The 25,067-nt window shown below is 30.8% G+C and overlaps 1 protein-coding gene across 2 annotated transcripts in view; it reads left to right on the top strand.

Annotated features, from left to right (window-relative positions):
• Nucleotides 1-1,824: 1,824 nt before the first annotated feature.
• Nucleotides 1,825-25,067, top strand: part of LOC129959498 (uncharacterized) — an 87,084-nt gene continuing 63,841 nt past the window's right edge. The window contains exons 1-2 of one of the 2 annotated variants that reach the window (XM_056072349.1): nt 1,825-2,308; nt 18,871-18,978. In XM_056072349.1, the coding sequence (XP_055928324.1) occupies nt 2,218-2,308; nt 18,871-18,978 (199 nt within the window). In that variant the 5' untranslated portion in view covers nt 1,825-2,217. The remainder of the gene's footprint in view (nt 2,309-18,870; nt 18,979-25,067) is intronic. The other variant, XM_056072351.1, reaches the window with a different exon arrangement.

Genomic DNA, 25,067 nt, shown 5'->3' with positions numbered 1-25,067 from the left:
TATAACTCTCTACGCGACTCAGTGCGAGCTGAAAGCGACATTTGCTGTTCTTACTTTTATTGTGTTTAAGTATTTTTTCCAGAAGTACTCATGTTTTAACATCAAATAACATGAAAAAAGAAATCGCAACATTAGAATTTTCTTTGGTTAATTAAATTAAGAAATCCAACTTTGCTATGAGGTAAGTACAGGGTGAGTACAAATGATGGACCCGAATTTAAAAAATCATATTTCGAAACTACTGCACATATTACAGTGAATTTAAAGAGAAATATACCAAGTTTTTTCAGTTACAAATATTCGATGTGTGACACTCTTGTTACACGGCATACGTCCAATCTGTAATCGAGTTCTTTCCAAACATTTTGTAGTATCACTCTTTCAATGGTTTTAAATGTTGCACAAATGCGTTCTCTAAGTTCTGGTTGTGTTTTCGGCATTGCTGGTGCATGAACAATGTCTTGTCTCAATGATTTATCTTTGAGGGGTTATTTCAAAGATAACAGACAAAACAAAATGCTGCAAAATATTTGGAACGAATGGATTACAGATTGGATGTAAGCAGTGTAACAAGAGTGTCACGCATCGAACATTTGTAACTGAAAAAAAAAAAAAAAACTTTTTATATTTCTCTTTAAATTCATGAATCACTTATTGTAATATGTGCAGTAGTTTCGAAAATATGATTTTTTAAAATCGGTTCCATCATTTGTACTCACCCTGTATTTCATTTGATTTTTGAATATAAGAACTGGAAAATCACTTATAACTAAATCAATAATGATCACTTATAACTAATAACGTATTACTTATCAGTTATAAGTCACTAATCACTTATAACTAATCACGTATCCAGAAATGATAATGTAAAACATTATGAAATACTTCACAATAATGAAAGAAAACATTTTGTTTCACGAAGAAATATTTATCTAATTTTAAAATTCTTCTTGATATGCTTTGATTCAAGGATTTGGTGGGTTTTTTTAAGTGAATATCTGAAAACATATCTTTAAGTGACGGGAAAAGTCAAGAGTATGTCATAAAGAGAAAAAAAAAATCAAATGGTTTTAAATTTAAGCAACCAACAATTTGTTTAACACCATAATCGGATATTACAAATTGAAATGACAAATCGAATGCTAAAAGAATACTTAATTGAAACAAAATTCAGTCACTCCAAATGTGCCAATATTTAGACAACATAGCAGTGTTCTTTTCATAATTTTATCGTGAATCCGGGAATTCTTTACAAAACACGTCGGTCGAAACGAATGGCTAGTCAAAGTAGAAACAATGTTCATAGAAATAATAATAACACAACTAAAAAAATATCATAAAATGCTTTACAACAACGAAAAAGACGTGTTTCATATCAAACAGAAAAAAATTATTAAATTATATATATATAAAAAAAAACACGCAAAAGGCTATTTGTGAATTCATTGTCTTCTTATTAAATTGGAGTGTAAAATTTTTCGCTGAGAAAATATAAATACATCATAAAATAAATGTATTGAAATCTGATAGCTTTTGTTACAGTCGTCATTTAATTTACCCTATAGGTGATTGTAGTCGATAGTTATTCAAAACAAATTCTTTGATAAATTGTATTAAAAATGAAATTTTACCATAGCAAAAGTATTGTCAATAAATTACCTTATGGTTGAATGCAACCAATCGAAATTTAAACTCGAATATAGCAGGAAGGCTTAATTACATTATAATTCCACCACAGCACTTATGGGACGATTTTTGTTTGACCTCTGTCAGGGAAGTGTCTTGTGAATGCATCGGTCGATGAGTCGCGAAACGACTGAGGCCTGAAAGGTACACTCTCTGCCCTTGTTATCAAGGAGAAAGGAGCTTGAGGTCATGAACAGGTCATTTTTCTGTTTGCTTCGCTCTTACTTTAGGCTTCTTCATGTGTGGCTGCAACGGGACTGGAAGTTGAAAAAGTAAAGTAAAAATCATAAAAGAAAAAAGAGCGCGTTGGCAGTGAACGAACTTATCGTATCGGGTAGAAACGGGTCCAATCATTGAGACTGGCTTGCATTGGCACAACGCGTCTTTGGAGTATTCTTTGTTCAATACACAATGGAAAGAGCACGCTTGGTTTTGTCGTGGTCGTGAAATTCGAATAGGAGGTTCTTTTATACATTTTAAAATTCTGAAGTGTTTCAGAAAGGCGCGGTAAAATTTTTTACCTCATTCGAGATGATGTCACTTCCGGGTTGCGTTTTCTACCTCTCATTATTAAGGACCTGTTTGACCGCTGACATTGATGCAGAACTTGCCAACGATTCCGGTAAGTTTTGCTTATTTTTGTTTGATGACAGATATTTACCACCTTTCCTACCCTTTTTGTGTTCAAAAACTGAGCCTGTGATAATTTTAATATAATATCCGAAAATAAGGTCCAATCTTAAAATAATTTTTTGCTTTAAAAGACACATTTTGGGTTTATTTTTATTTTCCAACATACCAAAGAGCGTTTCATGTGATTGTTTTACTAATAAAAGACTCATTTTTTTTCAATGCAATAATTTCAAAGATAGTGCATTTGCGCCTTTGAACATTAGCGTATTTTCCCAAAACATACTCTTAAGATTTATATTAATCTTTGCACAAACACCCGCATTGTAGTTTATTTTTAGGAGATGTCTTATAATTAATTTTGAATATCATCACTGTTATATCAAAATGTTATATGTCGAATTTATCAAAATATTTTATTGATTCAAAACATCTTCTATAGGTTAGCTACAGAATGTTTTTACAAAATGTCACATGTCATTAGTGGCTGCTGCTGTTACATCAGATTCTGTGTATTTGTCTGAGTGATTTTTAATTTACAATATTTTGGCATGATGACATGTACCTGTATTTGTGGATTTATTTTTATCTTAGTCATTTAAATGATTTCAATTGCCATTAATTCTAACCATCTGGAACAAACAGCAATTGAAATAGGATATTCAGTAAAGCGTTATTTAACATTATAGAATCATCCTTGTTAATTTTTGTTGGATGTGCAATGTTTATTTTATCATACACTTTTATTTAAATTGATTTGTTTTCCGGTTGCTAGTTTTGATATTTTGTGAGCTTGTGTATTCTCGATGATAATGCGCCATTTTTGTATTTTTAGAATTTAAATATCGGTTAATCTACTAATTTGATAATGTTGTCACATAACAATGGAAATCTTTGCTGGAAATTTGAGAAAAGAAATCAGACAAGATTTATGATGAAGTATAAATTATAGACTATAAGAGGTGAAAAATAATTAAATTAAAAATCTTTGCTTTTATTGAACTAGTAAAAATGTATTTATTATTATATTTAACTGGGTTGTTGCTAATTTTTTGTTGTTTGTATTATTTTGATTGTGTTGTAAGGGCGAGATTGGAAATAGACATTTCTCTATTCCTATATTTTAGATTCTTTTTTTCTACTTTTCTCTGTAAACGATGTAGATATTTATGTTGATCTTGTTTTTGTGTTGTATTGTTATATTGCTGAAAAGTTGTATTTGAAATTTTCTCTTTCCCGAGAGAGATTTTTGTTAAAGCATCACAATTTCTCTTCGTTTCGAGTCAATACGCTTCGATTATAAATAAGTATTATACACTTAATGCTAATTGATTTTTTTTTTTTTTTTTTTTTTTTTGTATTTTAGTTATTAATACTTTGTATATATCTGGTTGTTTAGTCATTTTTGCAACAGAACATAGGATCGGAAAAGGGGAATTTTTAGCAGTGAATTTAGTAAGGAAAAAAAGATATTCATGATAAATATATACCATTTTTTAAAGATTATTTTATCACATTTTTATACCCATTTTTTATAAATTTACTGGAATATAAATTCACAATAGTGCAACTCAGTTGCATGAATATCAGCATTACGCAGCTTGATATGTCAGAATGGCCTTCAGCGTTCTTTAAGAGAACCTTGAAATGAATTGTAGTGCAGTATTTGAAGTAAAAAAAAAAAAAAAAAGTGTGTTTTTTTGAAAAATTTTTAAGTGAACTCCCCGATATTCTGCTGTATATTTCCCCAATTTTGAGGGGCTTAGGGAAAATGTACTTTAACAATCTAAGCATAGGCTTTCAACTGGGAATTTAAAATCGGGAAAACACTGTGGCTAATGCTTTATTGCTTTAGTCACTTCTGCAAGGGCCTATTTAGGCCGCGGTGGCCTGGTGGTAAGGTTCGAGACCCGATTCCACCGAAAAACCGTCGTGTAAGGGGGTCTGTTGCACGTTAAATCCATCATGCCAAACGTACTCCCGCTGGTGTGGTGTGGTGTGGTGTGGAGAGGGGGGTGCCATCTCAGATGTCGTCCTCGTCATCTGACCGTGGTGGTTGTATGACTTTTATGTACAACCATTTGTGTACGGATCATAAAACTGTCAATCAGTTGTCTCGTTTACAATGCGGTTGTGTTACTGATAAGGGTCAGTGCTAGAAGAGGTTACAACATTTTAAACGTTATCTAAAAGTGTCATATTTGGCGAAAGTTAGCCTGATGTTTGACACAATTTCGAATACTTAACGATACGTTCATTAATATAATTTCATGCGTTTTAATACTATAGGAGTAATTTCCACTTTGCTTTTTATGAAAGATGGATTGCTTTTCCATGTATTTATTTAAAAATGTAAGATAAAAACATTGAGGAATGATATTTATGCTCATATAAATAGTGTACCCTCTTCAAAATAATAATCATTTTTTCTAGATTTCAGATATAAATGCATTACTTTACATCAATATAACGTTTTGCATTAAACGAAAAAGTTTGCGTTTCATTAATTTTTGATTTATTTCTTCTTCATTCGTTTATTTAATTCAATAATTTCGAACATTAAAATATGTTATTTAAATATAGGCACTTAAAAAAGTTGTTTCTTAAATTTAAAGTACAATTAAATGAGGTTAGTGGTATTGGAATGATTTGTAAAGAGGGAAAACTTGCAAAAGAAATTCTTGAAATTCCGTAAGTAGTAAGAAAAGCTTCCAATTACGGATGTTAAGTTTTCACGCTATATCAATTTTAAAAAAATCAGTTTCCAGAGTAGAAAGCCATTACAAATTTAAAATTTTCTGTTTGTCATCGTAGATATAATTTAAATATTGTTACATTTTTTTAAAAATCTGTACTCTGATAAAGATAAATTATTTGTTCATTGTATGACTTTGCGTTTTGTATATGAAATATTGTAAGTATACGGTGTATAAAATAAGCAACTTACCAAATCAGAAGTATATTAATATTTTGCTAACTGATCATTTGTATCTGCGAAAATTTGTAGGAGATATTAGCTGAATTCAAATTTAATTTTCTTCTAGTTGCACTATTTATTAAACCATAATACAAATCTACTGTTAAAAAATAAAATAGAATTAAGAAAAATGATTTTTACATTAATATATGTAGTATATGTTTTTCAGTAACTTTAATTTTATTGAAGATCGTTCTTATATTTACAATAAATCATTAAAAATAGTTTTGAATGAAGTTCTGGTAATACACTCTTCAACAATATACATCTACACCTTAATTAAAATGTTTATTGATTAGCTATGTGTTTTATCCATATTTTAATCAATATAATTATTTCTTATTTCAGAAGAATTTATAGCCGTTTTAAACCTTCCAGGGGCCCTGAGATAATGCAAATCTCAAAGCCCTTTTTCTCTCCAAATTTTTTAATTGATTTTAATTTAATTTTTATTCAGCAATTTTAAGTAGTAAATTTTGAAAACTGAAGTCTCAATATTATGTCCCTTTCTAAAAAGTCCATTTCAATATTGTACAAATAAAAAAAGTGCACAGTCAAAACGTAAAATTAATTTTAAGCAAAATATCGAAAACAAAAGACAACTTTATATAACACTCTAAACAATATTGTAAAAGGAGGAAATATGAAATATATTTTTTTAAACTGTAAAGATCCAAATTTTTTAGAATTATAAAACAGCATAACGAATAACTTGTAAATGGTAATTAGGAATATAACTAGAATAAAATTATAAAATTAATTTAATAAATACTTTATTATGACTTGAATAAATTGACTGCAGGGCCGTCTGTCATAAATGAAAGTATAAAACTAAATACCTTTCTACAACTACTAAAAATTATCAAGAGCGGAGGGTACTTTTCTTTGTTGCTTTTTTTAACTAATCACTCTTTGTTAAGATTTGTCATTTAATCAGACTAGTCATATTTAAATACTTTTTCATCCAATTAGAATATTATGTTAACTTACCTGCATATGCATTTTGCGATTAATATTTATCATAAGTATTCTTTATAAGCTTCTTATGCATTCTACTTTCAAAATTTACATCATCAATGGAAAAATAAGAGAATACAGCGTTTAAAAATTATCTAAATTTGTAACAATGTCACAAAAGATAAAAGAAATCATACTAAGAATATTTTAAAATAATATTCAATACATTGCGATATTATAAAAATCAAATAAATAGTAAATTCGGGAAAAGTTTAAAAAATGCTTTCTTACGTATTATTATTCCATTTTCAGTTGTAATGTTACATTAAAATATCCCGAATTTTATTTTTAATTCATAAAATAAAATAAGGACTGATTTAGGAACTTAAATAACAAAATACCTGATAACATAGGCGCGCGCATACACACACACACACAAAGGAGGGAGGAGGGGAGGAAATGGAAAAAATTGAATTTAAACACGGAAGCATATACTTTAAATTTCACAGGTATTTCCAAATTTTTTTGTTTAAAATTATTCAAAAATTAAAGTGTGGAATATTCAGACTTTAATCTAGAAGTTTTAATTAACAAAATAAGATTTTCTTCCAAGAATAAAAGTGAATGTATATATATGCGTCTATCAATCTATTTAAAATATCGACCATTGGATGTAGAGATACTAAATTTAACACACGTATGTTTGGGAGAAAGAAATGTGCAATTCTGTGCATTTAAAAATATTAATACAAAAAATAATGTTATCTCTAATGTAAATTATCTTAAAATTTTTTAAACAACATTCATTTTATTGGTTTATCAGTACTTGCGTATTTTTATTCTGTAAAAAGAATACAGATCTTAGATAGCATATATGTTTTATAGTCAAGATCTTCCGTTTATATTTACGTATGAAAAGATAAAGTTTTCATATAAACGAGAAAACTATATTTTTAAATATAAGATAAAATGTATTTTTATAACTATATCAGGCTTCTTAAGTTATTTATTTCATGTGTATATGAATTATTTATTTGATTACCAGATTTATCAAAAGTTTTGAACAAATTTAATTTCAAATAGTAGCAAATTTATCAACTGTTAAATTCTCTTATTGACTTGTGTGTTATTAATTAGCTGAAATTCACATTTAAATAATCCACTTATCTTAAAACAATTGGAATCGCTTGTGATGGTAATAGTTAAGTTCAGGTGTTCCTGTTCCAGATTTTCTTTTAAACTTTATTTATTTTCATTTGAGAACTATATTTAGCATACTTTGACTGTGAATGAATAATGCAGAGAATGGATATGATTTGGAAGTAAAAACTATTTTTTATTGTAAATTTTTAGAAAGTTATCAAAGTTATCAAATAATTCTCTTATTTTTTGATAAATTAAAATTCTAATTAAAAATTCAAAAAATCACTTTCCTACCCTCCAAAATATATATTTGCCAAATTTGATAGGCAGACGGCCTGGTGTGTACAGAGCCAGCATATACACATAGAGACAAAAGTTTTCCCCCTGTGTTTAATCATCAAAATTTAGTTAAAATACCAATACATTTTCTCGCCAAATACTCTTGCCAACAGATAACATATGTTTTAGCAAACCTAGACTAATTACTCCCTACCCCCTTTTTTCAAAGAGCTACGCGTGATTTATTGGCTTTTTTATGAGCTGTACGCAAATGGTTGTACGCATCTGTCCCACTACCGACCGTGGTTCAAAATGACGAGGTCCGTCCCAAAAATAGCCTTAGTGTTGCTTTACAGCGGGATGTTAATATAACTAAACTAAAGTAAGGGCCTATTATGACTTTCTTTTTTTCGCAACTGAGAGATGAACAAGTTATTAGACGGAAAAAAAAAGAAATGAAACGGGAGAGATATATATTTTTTCAATTTTCTTTAATTGTTTGAAAATTACACATCCAATCCTAAAAATGACGAACAAAAAATTTGCGAGCCTAAAAATCTACTTAAAATTAATACCAACGTTATATATTTTGCTACAGAAGTATGACTGCTTGCTCTTATTAAAGTCCCGGTTGATTTTTCTTGCTTTCAAAAAAATTCGCCTTCCTTTCAAAAGACGATGAAATAAATTGTCTAAATTAAAGTCCGCCTGTTTTTGCCGATTTTTAATTAAAAAAAAGCATGAAATGAAAATTAATATATATTCTCATGAGAAAAAATGTTTTAAGGTAATAAAACGTGGACCAAAGAGAATGAAATTCGCAAATAGCGCATTCATTTACTCATCAGGTGAGGAAATCAATAAGAAACGCCAAAGGAATTATAGCGTTTTCTGCAGACAGTATCGAACAATGAACTGAAATGATACTGTCTTCATCTCGAATGCTATAACAGACCAAAGCTATAGAAATAGAAAAGACATAAATCTGAGACTAAAAATACGATGCAAGATAAATAGTTATAAAATGATAGTATAAGTCAAAAAAGTAGATGCGCATTACAAAAAAGGTAAACAAAAATGGAAGGTAAATAATTAAGAAAAAGACGTTTGGCTTGGACGGAAGTCGTCGGATATGTCTGCATTGTATCAAGTAAATCGACTTTTGTCGTACGTTTGTGAGGATTGCTGTTGAGACTAAAAAGTATTGGGGACGATGAGGATAACGATTAAAGAAGGAGTTGTAAATGAAAAGTGTAAAAACTTTTAAATTATAGAGTGACTAGAGCGTTATTGAAGAAAAAAATGTATAGAAAAGACAGTTTTAAATGTAAGATGCCTGAAAGAAAATATATATATATATATATATTGAAATATTTGAGATCTTTAAATTTTGGCTAAAAGATGCAATTTTCGAATTTGAATTCAAACATTGATGGCTTGGGTGACCCTACCGCAGTTTTAAAAAGATTGCATCAACATCGTTTTGAAATGCAATCCTTTACTTACATCTTAAAATCACAGATTAAAGCTTTACAGATAGAGGTGGGCATGTTATTGTTGGTGAGGTTATCTGTAAAGCGTTTAATTTGGTTTGTAACTGAGTTTCTTTCGTTGTCTGTTTTATTAATTCTTATGAGTTGATTTAAAACGGTGTTTATGTCAAAAATATTAGGGTTCCAAAAAATTCTGTAATGTTACATTTGAATTTGTTTCTTTTGTCATAAATATGAATTTCCATATTGTTTTGTATTTCTATAATTAGGTCTAAATATACTGTAAGTGTTAGTGGTTATTGGTTTTGATAAGTTTTAGCTCGTCTGGATAAATATTTTTGCAAAGAGAACTGAAATGCTGTAGGTTGAATTTAATTAAAGCATCAATGTATCTGAAAGTTGAGTTGATTTCTGAGTTCTTTCAGAGAAGTGAAGAAATAGATTGGCCAGTAGAGAGGAAAAATGAGTTGAGGATATTTTTTATTTGTTGATATTTTCTCCCTTTGTAGATAAAAGTTTTGAGATTGCAGTAGGAGATTCCAGTAAGTTATTGGGATGGTGAATAAATTTTTAAGGTCATAGAAATAGTTTATGAAGGCTTCTTGTAGTTCATCGAAGGAAATACTAGTAAAAATATTGAAAGTCATAAGTTTCCATTGAATCAATTCTATTTTTTTAAAAATGAATTCAGTTACTTTGTTGGGTTTTATATATATATATATATAATCCAGGTATAATTTTCCTTTTCAAAAAAAGTCGAAGATAGTATTTAGATATTTTGAGAAAATACCTCCTAATTTGTTCATAGAAGTACTAGTATTGCATGTTATAAATTTAAACTTTTTTGGTTGTTTATGAAATTTAGGATAAGCAACAATATATGCCATATTAATATTGTGACATTTGGTTTTTAAAAAAATTTAAAGAGGTAAGTTTTTTCTTTAATGATGATGATATAAGAATTGCTTAGTTTGCAGCTTTCAGATGTTTTAAACTCAATCCAAAATCTCAAGATAAAAGTTTTTGCAAATAATACTGTAACTGCCGGATGCTTTATCACTGGAGATGATTATGAATTTTTCTTGTAGAACTTAAATATTATCTTTTCCTTCTTTCCTCCGGTTTTGGGTGGTTGGTTCTCGTCACTTCTGAGGGTACAGGAAAAGGTGGGGGGTCTTGCTCCTCCCATCGATGACGGGACGTACTTTCTTAGGGTAGGCCTGTACCGTGGCCGGTGATGGCCCTTAGGACTCAACCACAGTTCCCGCCAATATTGCTGTCGCGACGGTACGGTCATTAAGTCTTTCCGTGTGCCTTTGATTGGGTCGGAGTAGTAAGTCTATAACTTTCCTCCGGTTTTGGTATTTAGGATTGAATCTTAGTTAACGTCTATCACAACATCATCATCAGGAGGAAAAAGAGAGAGAGAGAGAGAGAGAGAGAGAGAGAGAGAAAACAACCTCTTATGAGTGGAGACGACGGGCCAACCTAAATTGGGGTTTATGTGGAAAAAAAAATGGGAAATAAAAGGATTTTTTTTAATTAAACTTATTATTCAACAAAGATATTGGAATAGTAAAAGATAAAGAATAATATTTGTAAAAATCTTTAGCAAACCCGAATAATTAACAATAATTACAAAATATCACTAAATGAAACGGTATATTGCACAAAGTTATTTTGACTATTTTTCTGTAAAAACTGAATTAATGAACTTAATTTAATGAAGACAGTCTATGGTATATTGGCCTATATTATTCTTAAATTCTAGAAAGTCTGACTCAACAAAATTATTAAATTAGAAATAAAATATTAAATTATTAAATATAATATCAATATTGTTTTGATTTCACCCAAATGAAATATCAATATAATTATGATTTCGAATAAAGTATTTGGATTGTAAATAAAAAGCATAAGATTTTCAAATTTCAAATAAAAACTTGGAAATGAAAATAGTAACTCTAAGATTGAAAATTTTCAAATTAAACACTTGGAAATGAAACTAATAAAATAAGACTAAAAAACTTCATACAAATAATTTGAAAATGAAAATAATAATTGCATGATTCAAAAATATCAAATGAAAAACTTAGAACTAAAAGTAATAAATGCAAGATTTCAAACAAAACACTTGTGAATGCATGTAACAAACTCAAGATTCAAAATACTCTTATAATATTTCGGAAATCGAAATAAATAAATAAATATGTAATATAAGAAATAGTTGAGTAATTGAAAAAAAAATAATTGTATTTGGAAACAAGTATTTGGACAAAGTTATAATAGAGGGAAGCTTAATGACTGTCAGAGGTGTAACAATTTCCCCTGAGGCATTAACTACATTATTCTAATTATCACGTGCCATTAATTATTAAGTATATAAGAATCTTGGTATGCAACTTTTTTTCATTCACAAGGTCTGTATGCTTATTAAACCAAAAAACAATCTGATACAGTAAATATCAGAGTATAGTTTAATTACAATCAGAGGTATTCCTCTCAAATTCCCTCTGAGGTATCAACTAATTTTCTATGATATCATGTATCATTACTTTTATTTATTCTTTAATTTAAAAACCTTGGTGTTAGATTAATTTAGTTAAATTGAAATCATTTTTCTTGATTTTTAATAGCATGTACATAAATTTCAAATACAACAAATTATAATATTATGAATAAATTTTAAATAATAGATATGAAAAAATTAAAAACATCATAGTATTTTAACCCTTTCTAGGGTCGTGGGAAGTATACTTCCCACCAAATTTATCAATCTTTGTATGAAATTATGTAGGTTGGCATAAGTTCTGACAAACTATTTTAGAAAGACAGAAACTTAGATGCTTTAGTTCTTTGTCTCATACAAAATGACGTGTCTTGATTTGTTAATTAATTATTAATTAACCAAATTGATTAATTAATCAAATTAAATTTATCTAATAAATTAAATGAATCCCTTTCCTTATTCTAATTTCAAGCCTAAAAATATTTTAACATAATATGACTAGAAAAAAATGGCCCTTTAAACGGTTAAATAATAATATGAAAATATCATTTGCAAATGTATTGTAATTGTAATTGAAAAATTCAATTCAAATTAAAATCAAAAGTTCAAAGTATAAATCTTGAATTTCATCTGTTCAGTCAGTTGATGGAAGCTTTTTTTTAATACTGATAACTTTTTGAAGAATAATCACTTTTTAATTAATCACAAAAGACAATTTTGAGCACTGGACTGGCACTGAAGACTACTGGAGAGTAAACGGAAGGTGATCAGTATATTTTGGTGATAATGTAAAACACAAGTGATATTTTGGAAATCTGGTTGATTCAATTTGGCACTGGAGACCACTGGTGAGTAAAGTAGGCGATTATTATGTTGTAGTGATAATATAAAAATAAGTAATATTTCGAGAAATTGGATGAATCATGGCACACTAGGAGTTGGAACATTTTGAAAATAAGGGGCATAAACACAAGAGGAAATGGAGCACAAACACGTCTGAGAGCTGGAAAGTCTTATGAGGTCTCAGGTTACGGAAGGAGTAGCGATAAGCAGCAGGGAATTCAACGGGAACTGGACCGGATCCTGGACTACGGTTTGCGTGGAACGACGTGGCCTGAGGAGAAAACCATCGGTGTCGGAAAACATCAGCGTAGCAAGAGACAGAGCGCCCGAGCCAGCACGGGATCATCTTCGGAACACGGCGAGCTGCAGAGGCCTATGACCGTCGAAGCCTGCCTCGCTGATTTAATTTTAATTAATTTGACAATTTTGCACAGGAAACTATCCCTGTCGACTAAATAATATGCAAGCATTATTTTATGTGAAGCAGAATACAGGTGTGACCAGAAGTGAAGAGACTTTGTATTTTTAAATTCGTTTTATTCTCTCTCGGGAGACAGGCTTGATTATTTACAAGAAGGCACGGACAAGGCAAGTCCGCCACAGCACGTTACAGAAGCAGAAGTAGGGAAGAAGAGCGAAATAAACTATCCCTCTTCTTATATAACATGAGATATGGATAGGGAAAATATTTTTTTTACAGTGCTAATATATTATTAAGATTCTGATAGGGATTTCTGACGCACGTAAATCACAAGTAAGAGAAATACAGGGTTCTTTTAAAAAAGAATGTGCATATTGGACATTTTTCTAGCTCTTCACGCGGAGCATGAGAATGTGTCGGCGTTTAGTCGATTCAGCAATTTTATAAAGCTTCTCTTGAATTAATTAAGTAGAGAAAGTAAATTGGATCAAAAAATAAGAGAATGAACTTACTATGGGCTAAATTAAGAAAAAACTCTGTAAATTAATTAAATTGAAATTAGAGTTTAAAATATCATTATATATATATATATATATATATATATATATATATATATATATATATATATATATATATATATATATATATATATATATATATATATATATATATATATATATATATATATATATATATGATATTTTAAACTCTTAATTTAAACCAAATTAATTTCCAAAGCTTTATCTTAATTTAGTCCATAGTAAAAAATTCTCTTATTTCTTGATCTCATTCCACGTATAAAGCTGTGTAAAAATTACTGCGCAATCAGTTCTAAGTATCAAGTGAAAGTTATCCCTTCGGTTCCCTTGCCAAGGTGTCAAAGGTCACCACGTGCATTAAACTGGCGCTTGGCAGGAAATCCCATGTTATATAAGACTAGTGATCATTTGTTTCGTCCCTTTTTCTTACTTCTGCTTTTGCTTCGCGCTGTGGCGGACGTGCCTTGTCCGCGTCTCTACTTTAAATAAATTGCTTTCCCGGAATGGATATTAAAATTAATTTAAAAATGTAAAATGTCTTCGAACCTGCATTCTGCTTCAAACAAAATAATGTTACATATATATATACAAAAACTCGTCAAAAAATGTTTAAGTATTTTTGTGCTCCACCAAAAAAAAATATCTATTCTAAAAGTGTTCTACTATTTCAAATGGTTTGTATAGAAAAAAAAAAACATACTGACAACATTGTAAACCGAAGATTTATGTGGATTATTCGATTCAAAATTTTTCACTTTCATTGCATAAATAAGAGAAAGATAGCAATTCATTTTATGCTTTTACCTTAAAAAATATTGTTGATTTAGCAATATCGATTTTTAAATTTTTTCTTATTTTTATTTCTTTGAAATTTTCTGAACATGACTGTGTTTTAAATTATTTATTGATTTAATTTCTTCCGCGTATGCGCTAGTTCTTATTTCCATTGGCTGTATTCATTCATTCGTTTTCTTTCTTTATTTTTTTAAGAAAATGTAAAGAGATAAATGTTATGGCTGTAATGTAGGAAATTTGCGGTCATCTTTGCACTTTGATTTATATCCAAGGCACTTGCCCTTTCAGCTCGTACCTAGTGATCCACCGGTTGTTATGCTCATGTAGTCACCGCTCAGAATTTTTTTAGAATAGTCGTCTAGTTTCAAAATAAGACATTAATCTAATAAAATACAACATAGAAGAATGAAACTATTTGTACAGATCGTAGTCATGCAATGATTAAATCTGTTTATTCTCGAAATCATTATATTGCATTTATGCACATTAGTAATCAAGCATTAGCGACGATCGATAATGCTATTTGTAATAGGAGATAATGCCCTTGTGTTGAAGTGAACTGATATTTCGGAAAGTGAGGTGACGATTCAAGTGTCCTTGCAATCTGGCCAGTGTTCAAAATTATGAGATTCATCGTTGAATGATCTCATATAATTTCTTATAAACTGGATTTTAATCTAATAGCGCATAACAGGAAGTATGGAAGCAGACTAAATTAAAAATTCCAACATTATTATATAGATTTTTCTTTGTCTTGTAATAACGATTATTACCAAACTATTTTCTGAATTATTTTCACATCATTTTTAAACTTAAGATATTATTGATTCATAGCTGCCAATTTTACACGTTGTAATTAAGTATGATAATGTTGTATTATTTTTGTTTATAATTTTAAAATGTATTACAATTCGAAATTACAAAAATATCGTACTAAAGTTGAATAAATTATGTAGAAATTAATGCCACGCACAGGGAGAGAGAAAGAGAGAATAAACCTAATTAACATGCATAAAAATTTCTTAGATATGTAAAAACATGATTTGAAGAAACAGTCGTGGAACCTTTTAAATATTTTCATAATTTTAAGGAAGTAGTCAAACTTTTATATATTATCAAAATTCTTTGTTTAAGTAATGGCGAGCACAGGATAGTGCACCGAATAGGAATGCAGAAAGCAGGAAAGAGAGAGCGTGAGAACGTATTTTGAACTTATATAATTTTATAAAGAAAAACAGTATTTTGATTTCTTGGAAAAAACGAAAGCCAGCATAACTCAAAATGTAAAGCTACTATGAAGCCAGATTTCGAGTGATTAGGAAATTATTTTTAGAAAATAGATTAATTAGAAATTATTGCCCCGCCTCATGCTTTCTTGTCTTTTTCTTATTTATTTTCGCACACACACGCATGGACGGTGATCATACATATATAAGGAAACACATAATATATGCATTTAAAAGTAGAAATTGCCGCTAACAAAGAGCGAACGAATAATTCTTTTTGCCGCTAACAAAGAGCGAACGAATAATTCTTTTTGCCGCTAACAAAAGAGCGAGCGGTGCCTGCTTGCACCTGTTTCACACCAACTCTCAGGTTGAAGTGTTTACAATAAAGAAGCTTAAGTGCGCTCCCCTCACATTCCAAACATACATATGGTTTAGGGCATACTGCACCATCTATGTTCAGTATTAGTTTTTACTATAAAGTATACAAAGAATAAAAAATACAAATAAAATAATTAAATGAAAAACAAAAATTACAAATAAGGAAATCACATAAATACTGTACGATAACCAGACCTAGGCTATCGCATGATTCTGCGAAGATATAGAAACGTAGCGTGTTTGAATTAAATTAAAAAATTTAACTAGGTGTAGGTCATAGTGAAACACTTATTCATTATGCAAAAATACAACAAAATAATTACAAATGTACAAAATTCAAATGCAATAGATTAATGTAGAGATAATTTGTAATGTTGAGATAATTTAAAAGTAAAAACCGATTTCTATGAAATAATTTGCTTTCAATAGGGCTCGCATGACAAAATACCATGTTAAAATTTATCAAAATTATTTCAATGTGAGAAAAGATAATGTTTACTTGCACTATGTACTGTTTGATGCCGGCTATATTATTGCTTATTCATGAGTCAAAAGGAGCTTTTCTGGAAACACATTTTGTTTGGAATTATTGTTACATTTTGGTTACTTTATTTAATTAGGTTATTTTGCAAAAAAATTATTAATTTTTCATGAGCATTTTCAAACATTATTTAATTATTTCTTTTCTCAAAAATTATTCTTTGGCAATCTGAGATATGGATTTTATACTCAGAGGTTTGAGAAAACACTAAGTCAATATTTTTACTTTCAGCATTATGTAAAAGATATTTACATCTGTCACTTCTTCAAGTATGTTAAAATTTTTTTTAGTTCATTTTATTAATGTTAGCAAGAGTCATGGACGTAGCATGGCAATGTGAAACAAAATGTTAAATTGATGACATCGATCATTCTAAAATATTTTCTCTTTAGAAAGAAAAATATAATGAATATTATCGCTTACAGAAATTAGCATTCATTATTTTTAACTGTTCGAAAGTGGGCTAACTCGTACTACATTTATTTCTTGAGAAAGTATACTTTTTTTTTTTTGTAGATTTAAACCAAAATCATGTTCTCTTTAACATTCTAAAGTAAAACTGATCCCAAGAGGCTTGAGAAGGTATGGAGTTGACGAAGTTTCTTTTTTCATTGTAAATAACAATAAGAAACCCTTTCTCTAGTAGTCTAGAGTGAAACTGATCCCCGAGGTCTGAAAAAGAAGACATGTTTATATATTTGTAATGATATCTCTTAATCTATTTTAAATCATTATTAATTTTCAATTTTTTAATCTTATATTAGCCCATATTAGTTTATTTTAAATTAATATGGGCTAATATAATTAATATGGGCTGATCCAAATCCCCTCTTTATTTATTTATTTCCGATATGCGCTCTCAGAACTAATACAATTTTCAAGATTGAAGTGCGGAGATAAAATTCCTTCCAAAGGCATCCAAGTTTCTCTTTTCTGAATCGACACGTGTCAAAGAAATAAGAATAAAAGGCACAGAGGAAAAAATTTCTAAAACTTTTCCTTTGTATCTCGGTGTGAGCTGACGAGATTCCACTGTCATCCCATGTACAAAATCATACCTTCCCATGGAAAAATAAATTGCCGATCTTCCTTCTTGTTGGTGGTCACTCTCCTGGAAATATATATATATATATATATATATATATATAAAATAATTTTTTTTTCTGTAGCTGTAACGAACTTGACCACTTATATACAAAAATTATGTTACAATAGTATTAACGACTGTCTTTATTTATATTATCAATCTTTCATTTAAATTTTTTTAAATAATGAGAAATAAAAGCACAAAGCTGTGAGAAAGGTAAGGAGAGACTCTCAAGTCAGTGATGCACTCCAAAGATTGTGCAACAATTCGCCAAGACTTTTTTCTATGACCAGCATGCCGTGGCAATGGGGAAGAATCGACTCCGGGTTCGCCTTCTCTATGCAGATCAAGCCACGGCTTCCTGTATCGTCCTTGAGTTGTCATTTTCTTCGCTACCTCAAGTCATTGGAGCGAGGCTTAAAGCCGCTTTCCGACTATCTGTGTGCGCCTTGAAACGACGCATTTTGCCCTCTTTCCCCTTTTTTGTGGTTTTCCGGGGTTCTTTGATGTCTGTTCATTTTATCGATAGTTTGCGGGAAGCTCCAGACCACAGGCGTGGGTGGTTCAACAATGGGCCAGTTGGCAGATTTACGAATATATGCGTAAAGGCCACAGGCCGTCGGAACGCGCCTTAAGCTATAATGCTCCATGCAGCTGTCTGGATGTGTTCCGTGGCAGTGCTTTTTGTCGAAAAAATATACCTTTCCAAGTTCCTTCCCTATATATAATCAAGATGTTGACATCATTAATGTGAAATTTTCACTGTAATAATCATCTTCCTCCCCGTGTTCGAGTTTGCTTATGTTACAAAATGTTGTGCTTCAAAAATATGTTATTGTGTTTTTTCAACGAGCTCAAGAATTCGGTGAAATTTTGAAAAGAAACTATTGAGCGTTCTTCGATGGCTCAAACAGTGAAATTTTATCCATTGTTTATTACTCCTAGTGTTTGATTTTAAATATTTCTGTATAAGGTAATAATTTCACTTCTGTTTAAAAAAAAGGATAATTTAATTCATAGAAAGTAATATTAAAATTTAACAGATATTGCACTGTTAATAAAACAAAAATAAAGACATAATATCATTAACTTTTTACAGCTTAGCTTGAAATTTATATTATGTTTAAGTGATCACACTTTGAATTGCATATTTAAATTACGATATAACAATAAATAACGTTTTTAAATTATTATTTTTAAATATTGTAAGTTTAGAACCTTTTTAACAAATTCATAATTGAGATTTTATTGTATGTAGAATTTTAAAATGTGTTCCCATAGAAATTGTTTATGTTCCTAAAATCAGGAAAAATGATTGACCCCTTTAAATCAGTTGTACCTAATCTTGAGGTTTTAATTTCAGAAGGAAATAAAACGGATGTCCTTGAAGATAAGAACGAAAGTAGCCATGTAGCTGAACAAATAAGCCAAGGTTCTAATACTGGCTTGTTAATGGCCCATGCTAAAGTAGGTGAGCCCTCAAAGTTCCCTCTGATCCCGAAAATGGGATAAAAATGGAATTAATTTTGGATTATTTTAATAAAAATTGAAGAGATATTAATAAAAATGACTTTTGGAAAGTACAAAATATTGACCAGTTTCTAAAAAGGTCAGCATTAACACATTGCATAAATTGTTGTTTAAATATTACTTGCTCTGTACTAATTAAACAATTTATACAGCCTAATGTGGCAATTGTTGTCAAACAGTTTGATGTTCGTCAATTAAATAAAGATTTGGTCTTTTATAGGTTGTATCCTCCACAAATTGTATTTTTGAATATCTTTCTGTCGATCTGTTGGTGGATTTAATTATTAGAACTCAACAAAAAAAAATTCTTCCTATAGTAATTGATCATAAAACTAGGTATGTTTTGGTTTTTCCTTACAAAAATGAAAATCTTATCTTCTTCATGAGCACAACAGCCCCTTGGCTCGCTTTCTATCCTCCGCCACTCCCTTCTAGTCTGAATCAATACATTAAAATAAGTTTTCCAAATTATTAAATGGTGCTTTCACCCCATCTCAATTCAAATATTTTCTCAAACATTACAGTGTCAACTGCTCCACATCATTTGCAAATTAATGGGAAAGAGTACACCAGTGAATATAATTAAATTAAAATGTAAGGCCAATTCTTCTTTTTCTTAAATTTCTTAGACTAGACTTTCAGAACAAGTAGTCAATGAATATAATTTAACACCCGATTCTGTTACAAAAGGATCACCTGCATATTTGTTATCTGGCACTTGACCTTATTCTTCTCCGTTAGCTCAAAATCAATTCTGCCCTCCAGTAGAAAAAGTAGAGAATTAGCAAAAAACAATACCGTAACATATAATAAATATAAAATAAGATGGTATGCTAGATTCCCTTTTCAAACGCTAGTGATATTGTAATGTAGGAGAAATTTAAATATCCATATCATAGAAAATGACTCCCAAATGTTTTAGGTCCATATGAAATAGTTTTAAATCTTCAGATGTAAATTATGAAATAACTAAACCAAACAAAGCTACTGGTATTGTGAAAATTGAGAACTTATTACACCCCCTCCCCAGAATTGAATCATGAATAAAAAGTGCTTTGACTCTTTATTTCTCTTCCATTCGATATCTAAAACCCCATTCACGTTGTTTCCATTCATGAGGGTGAGTTTTTCATTTTCTTTTATGACACAACAAGTATTAAAACATAGCAGTTTTATTGAGGCGTAATTAATTTCTATTTCTATACCGGATTTTCTGTTCTCCTCTTTGGAAACAAATCCTCTTGGATGAGAATAATAATGAGATTCCCCTTCTTGATGTCGAAATTTTAGAAACTGCTTGTTAATTACCTAGCGGGACAAATGTTTTTCTTTTCAAACTATTTACTTTTTATACTATTTATTTTATTGGTTATTTTCATATCCAACTGTTTTATTTAAAATCCTAATTATATAAATATTTTATTGTTGTATAAACCCAATTTTCTATTTTATTCTTAAATTGATAATTTTGGGGAGTCAGATTTGTTACTATTTAAGGACAATGTATACAATCATACCGTAAAGACAATCCTCACGAAGTATCAGCTGAAATTCTGCAGAAAATGTTTTCTGTATTTTTATATTATAAATTTTGTTATTATTGTGGACTATCTAAGTTTACATAATATTTTTAAAGGTATAACTCTTAATTATCATTTGATATCTTCAGTCTCCTTGTTGAAATGATTTTTAAGTTAATGTAAAAGTAAGAGAACTTTGGTATCACTTTTAATTTACATTTAAACTTTAACATCTTACTTGAGTACCACTGTGCAATGGGAGGAACATTTTAATGATATCTCTTAATCTATTTAAAATCATAATTAATTTTCTATTTTTTAAATCATAAATTAGCCCATATTACTTTATTCTAATATTTTCTCTTATTTCCTGTTCCAGATCTCACATTTTTATTTAATTATTCCCAAAACGAGCTCTCCGAAGTGAATGACTTATACAATTCTTAAAATTCAAGAGCATGGATAAAAATACCTAACGCCTATGACATTCCTTCCAAAGATACCTAAGATTTCCTTTTCTGAATCTACACATGTCAAAGAAATAAGAATTTCTCAATAAAAAGCACAAATGAAAAAATTTCTAAAACCTTTCAATTGTATCCCAGTGTGAGCTGACATGCTTCCGTTCCATGTACAAATCATACCTTCCCGTGGAAAAATAAATTGAAGTTAAATTGCTGATTTGCCTTTTTATCGACCACTCTCCTGCAAAATATATATATTTATATATATTTTGCAGGAGAGTGGTCGACAAAAAATGCTATACATGTATATTTCCCAAGCTGTAGCGACACCTGTAACTTAGCAATTTATTCCAAATTAAATTTTTAGTACCTGAGAGACCGAACTTCGCTCGGCGTGTTTTTATTTATTTATTTTAAAATCGTGTTTTCCCAGAGATCGCAGAAATATTTTTAGATATTTTCTCCGATATTTCCTTGAAATGAGCCTTGGCTGCGCAAATTAAAATTAAATACTTTTCTGAAAGGTTTCCTAGGCATTGTAAAGTGCACAGGTTGGCTTTAGGTAATATTATAAGTAAACCGTATGAGTTCCTTGGTCTAACCAAAGAAAAACATATCCAACATTGATTTGATGCCCAAAATCGGTAATGTTACTTATACGACAAATTGATTGGTTAACAAAATAATTGCATTGTTGCTATTCGATGGAAGCCGAACGTATTCGTATTTGGATAATGTCATACAGCGCCATCTCACAAAATTTTGAGGTACCAGCAGGTTATCACTCCTATAGCAACAATGCAAGTACCACAAAAAATTACGGGATGGTGCTATATGACATTGTCAATATGAGAGCATATAGAAAACGGCTCTAATAGTTAGTTATAATTTTTTTGTGTGTAAAATAGGGCTGTGTCAATTTTCATTTTATCGAGAAAAAAAAATCAATATTTTTGAAAAATGCCCGTTTTCGAAAATGTCGATCTATGAAATCGTTATCTTGAATAAAAGTTCACCATAAATCGCGATACAATAAATCTATATTCACAAATAATTTGCGTTTTCGATTTCGTTTTGGTTATCGGTTAGTGTTTATTTTTGTTGCTCATCAATCTTTTTCACCTTCATACATAATTGTTAATATTTCTATAAATACTGTCATGTTCTAATATATAAAAATACGTGTTTAAGCATGTCAATTCGGAATAAACTGTTTTCTGTTCCCTAATTGAATGATATTATGGAAAAATAATTGGGGTTATCAGAAGGTTGTAGACTGCTTTTTGTTTAATAGCTAAATATTCATCTTCAGAAACAAAAGCAAAAAGGATTAATTCAGATTAAATTCACAATTTTATTTGCAGCTCGCATTTTCACACTTAAGCGTACTCGTACAAAAAAAAAAAAAAAAAAAAAAAAAAGAAAAAAAAAAAAAAGAAAAAAAGAAAAAAGAAATTCCGTTATACTTCCGCTTTCTCTTAGCGACTCACAATAAATGGCGGTTAGTGTTTATTTTATTGCTGTTCCTTCTTATTGATCGTTATAGAGAATTTTTGTTAATATTTCTATAAATACTATCATATTCCAATATATAAAAATACTTGTTTTAAGCACGCCATTTTGAAATAAACTACTTTTCTGTTCCCTAATTGAATGATACCAATATTGAAAAATAATCGCGCTTATCAGAAAGTTGTAGCTTTCCTTTGTTTAATCGCTAAATATTCATCTTCATTCGCTAAATATTGATCTCGCCCCCTCAGAAGCTCACCTACTTTAGGTGAGTACTGGTGTCCCAATCCCGAGGTTCCCAGTTATCTTTACTCCCTTCATGTTTACTCTCCTCTACGCATTCTGCGATTTGTTTGATTCTTCCATTACCTCAACTGCAAGCGAGGGAGCTCTCCATGAGAAGCTGTCGCCGATCTGTTTGTTTCTTACTTCTCATGGGCAGCCAAAACCCCACGTGTTAAGCGTGCGTGGCGACCCATTAGACGGGCGGTGCACTGTGGTCCCCGGTGTATCAATCGGCCGGTAGCTAGCAACCTGAGTTGCTAGTCTGCTAGGGATCAAGCGAAGGGGTTACTCTTTGGGCTTGGCGTTAAGTGTGGTCATTGTCCCCGGGGGTAACTCTGAGCTTATAGGTTCCGGCTAGCACTAAAGTAAGCACCGAGGTTGGGAATGACCAGAGCCGGTGGCTGCCTTTCCTTGTTGGGCTCTGTGGTGGACGATGCCGTCGGGCCTAAAGTATCTTTCAATATCGTATGGGCCTTAAAGTCAAATCTCGATTCAGTGGGCATCATCCTGAAATGAAAACTGTCAGTTATAACTTTGATTCCTCTTTTATTATTAAACGTATATCAGATGAAAAAGAGTCATTTGATTCGGTCTCGCCGTTTCTTGTTCAGAGGGCAATTGCAGCTACAGTCGGTGACGTTTCATCAATCCGAAAAATGCATTCAGGTAATTTGCTGTTTTTTGCTGCTCTAAGAAGCAAATCGTCAAATTAAAAGCTTTAGCTACCATACCAATAACAGTCAGTCCACATACATCTCTTATTTTATTCAAAAGGAGTAATAACTTGCGGGGAGCTCTTTAATATTCCTTTAGAGGAAATAACTAAAATCTCAAGCAGTTACAAACGTACGCCAAGTAACTGTTCGGCGGGATGGGCAACTCCTCCCCACAAAACATTACATTCTGACATTCCATAGCCCCCAATTATCCGAATACATATATGCTGGATACATTAAATTACCTGTTAGACAGTATATTCCTAATCCTTTGAGATGTTTTCAATGCCAGCGTTTTGGCTATTCGAAGATCAACTGCCGCGGGACTCTCACTTGCGCCCGTTGTGCAGAAAAGGGCCACGATAGCCGGCAGTGTTCAGCACCAGAAAAGTGAGTCAACTAAAATGGCAATCACACATCATTCTCGCGATTATGTGAAAGCTGGCAATTAGAGAAGCTAGACAGAAAGTCCTAGCCGAAATACTGAAACCGGTCTCACCTATGCTTCCGCTACTCAAAATTTTTTTTGCAAAAACTGTTCATGTTCAGATTGTGCAAAACGTAATTCAAGCACAAAACCTCCTGGAAAAGCATCCGAATCTGACACAGAAAATTCTTCAGCCAGTACTTCCGAATTTATCAAACAAAACAATCCAAACAAAAATCAAAATCTAACAAATACTTACAGCTAAAGCTTTCAAAATGTGGCCTTGCTGGAAAAGATCTTTCACCAAAGTTAAAAAAAAATCCCTTTTATAAAATTCAGTGCCTTTGGGACTTGCGAACAGGGTATAGCCTCTATTTTTGGTGGTAAGACAAAAGTTCTGATCGTATTTCATTTCATCCATCAGACGAAGAGGATAATGATTTGAAAATAATTGCGATATTTCGCAACCTTCTAATAGTGCCTTTAATTCACTTTTTGTTACAAGACTTTCTTAATGGGTACCTTCCTTTCATGAAATTGTCGCAGCCTTAGGTCCAAACTATCTGACACCAAGAAAATTTTCAACAAATTTCATTCTACCTGTTTCTGTGTCCTAGAAACATTCTTGACTTCCAAAATTCCCAATTCCCATAAAATTGCGCGGATACAATTGTGTTCGGAAAGATGCAGACACTGGACCTCAGAGTTCTGGTAGTGTTTGTCTCTTCAAATCCAATATTTATCCGAGCACACTTCTCACTTTACATACATTTTTGCAGGCTGTGGCTGTGTAAGTTCACACAAGAACCTTAGTCACAGTCTGCTGCATTTGTTTGCCGTCCCATGATGCCATTCGTCAACAAGATCTTGACGATTTAGAGGATAAACTTCCCAAACCTTTTATTATACTTGGTGATTTCACAGGACATAGTACTTTCTGGGGTTCGGATAGTACAAATACTCGTGGGAGACAGATCGAACAGTTCATATCAAATAATTGTATCTGTCTTTTAAATAATGATGAGAAAACAAACTTCCATGAACCCACACGTAGCTTCCATAGTCTTGACCTTGCCATTTGTTCTTCTGAGCTTTTTCCATTGAGG

This window comes from Argiope bruennichi, chromosome X1, assembly GCF_947563725.1.
Source record: "Argiope bruennichi chromosome X1, qqArgBrue1.1, whole genome shotgun sequence".
Classification (NCBI taxonomy): Eukaryota; Metazoa; Arthropoda; class Arachnida; order Araneae; family Araneidae; genus Argiope; species Argiope bruennichi.
This window is presented reverse-complemented; position numbering and strand designations above follow the sequence as displayed.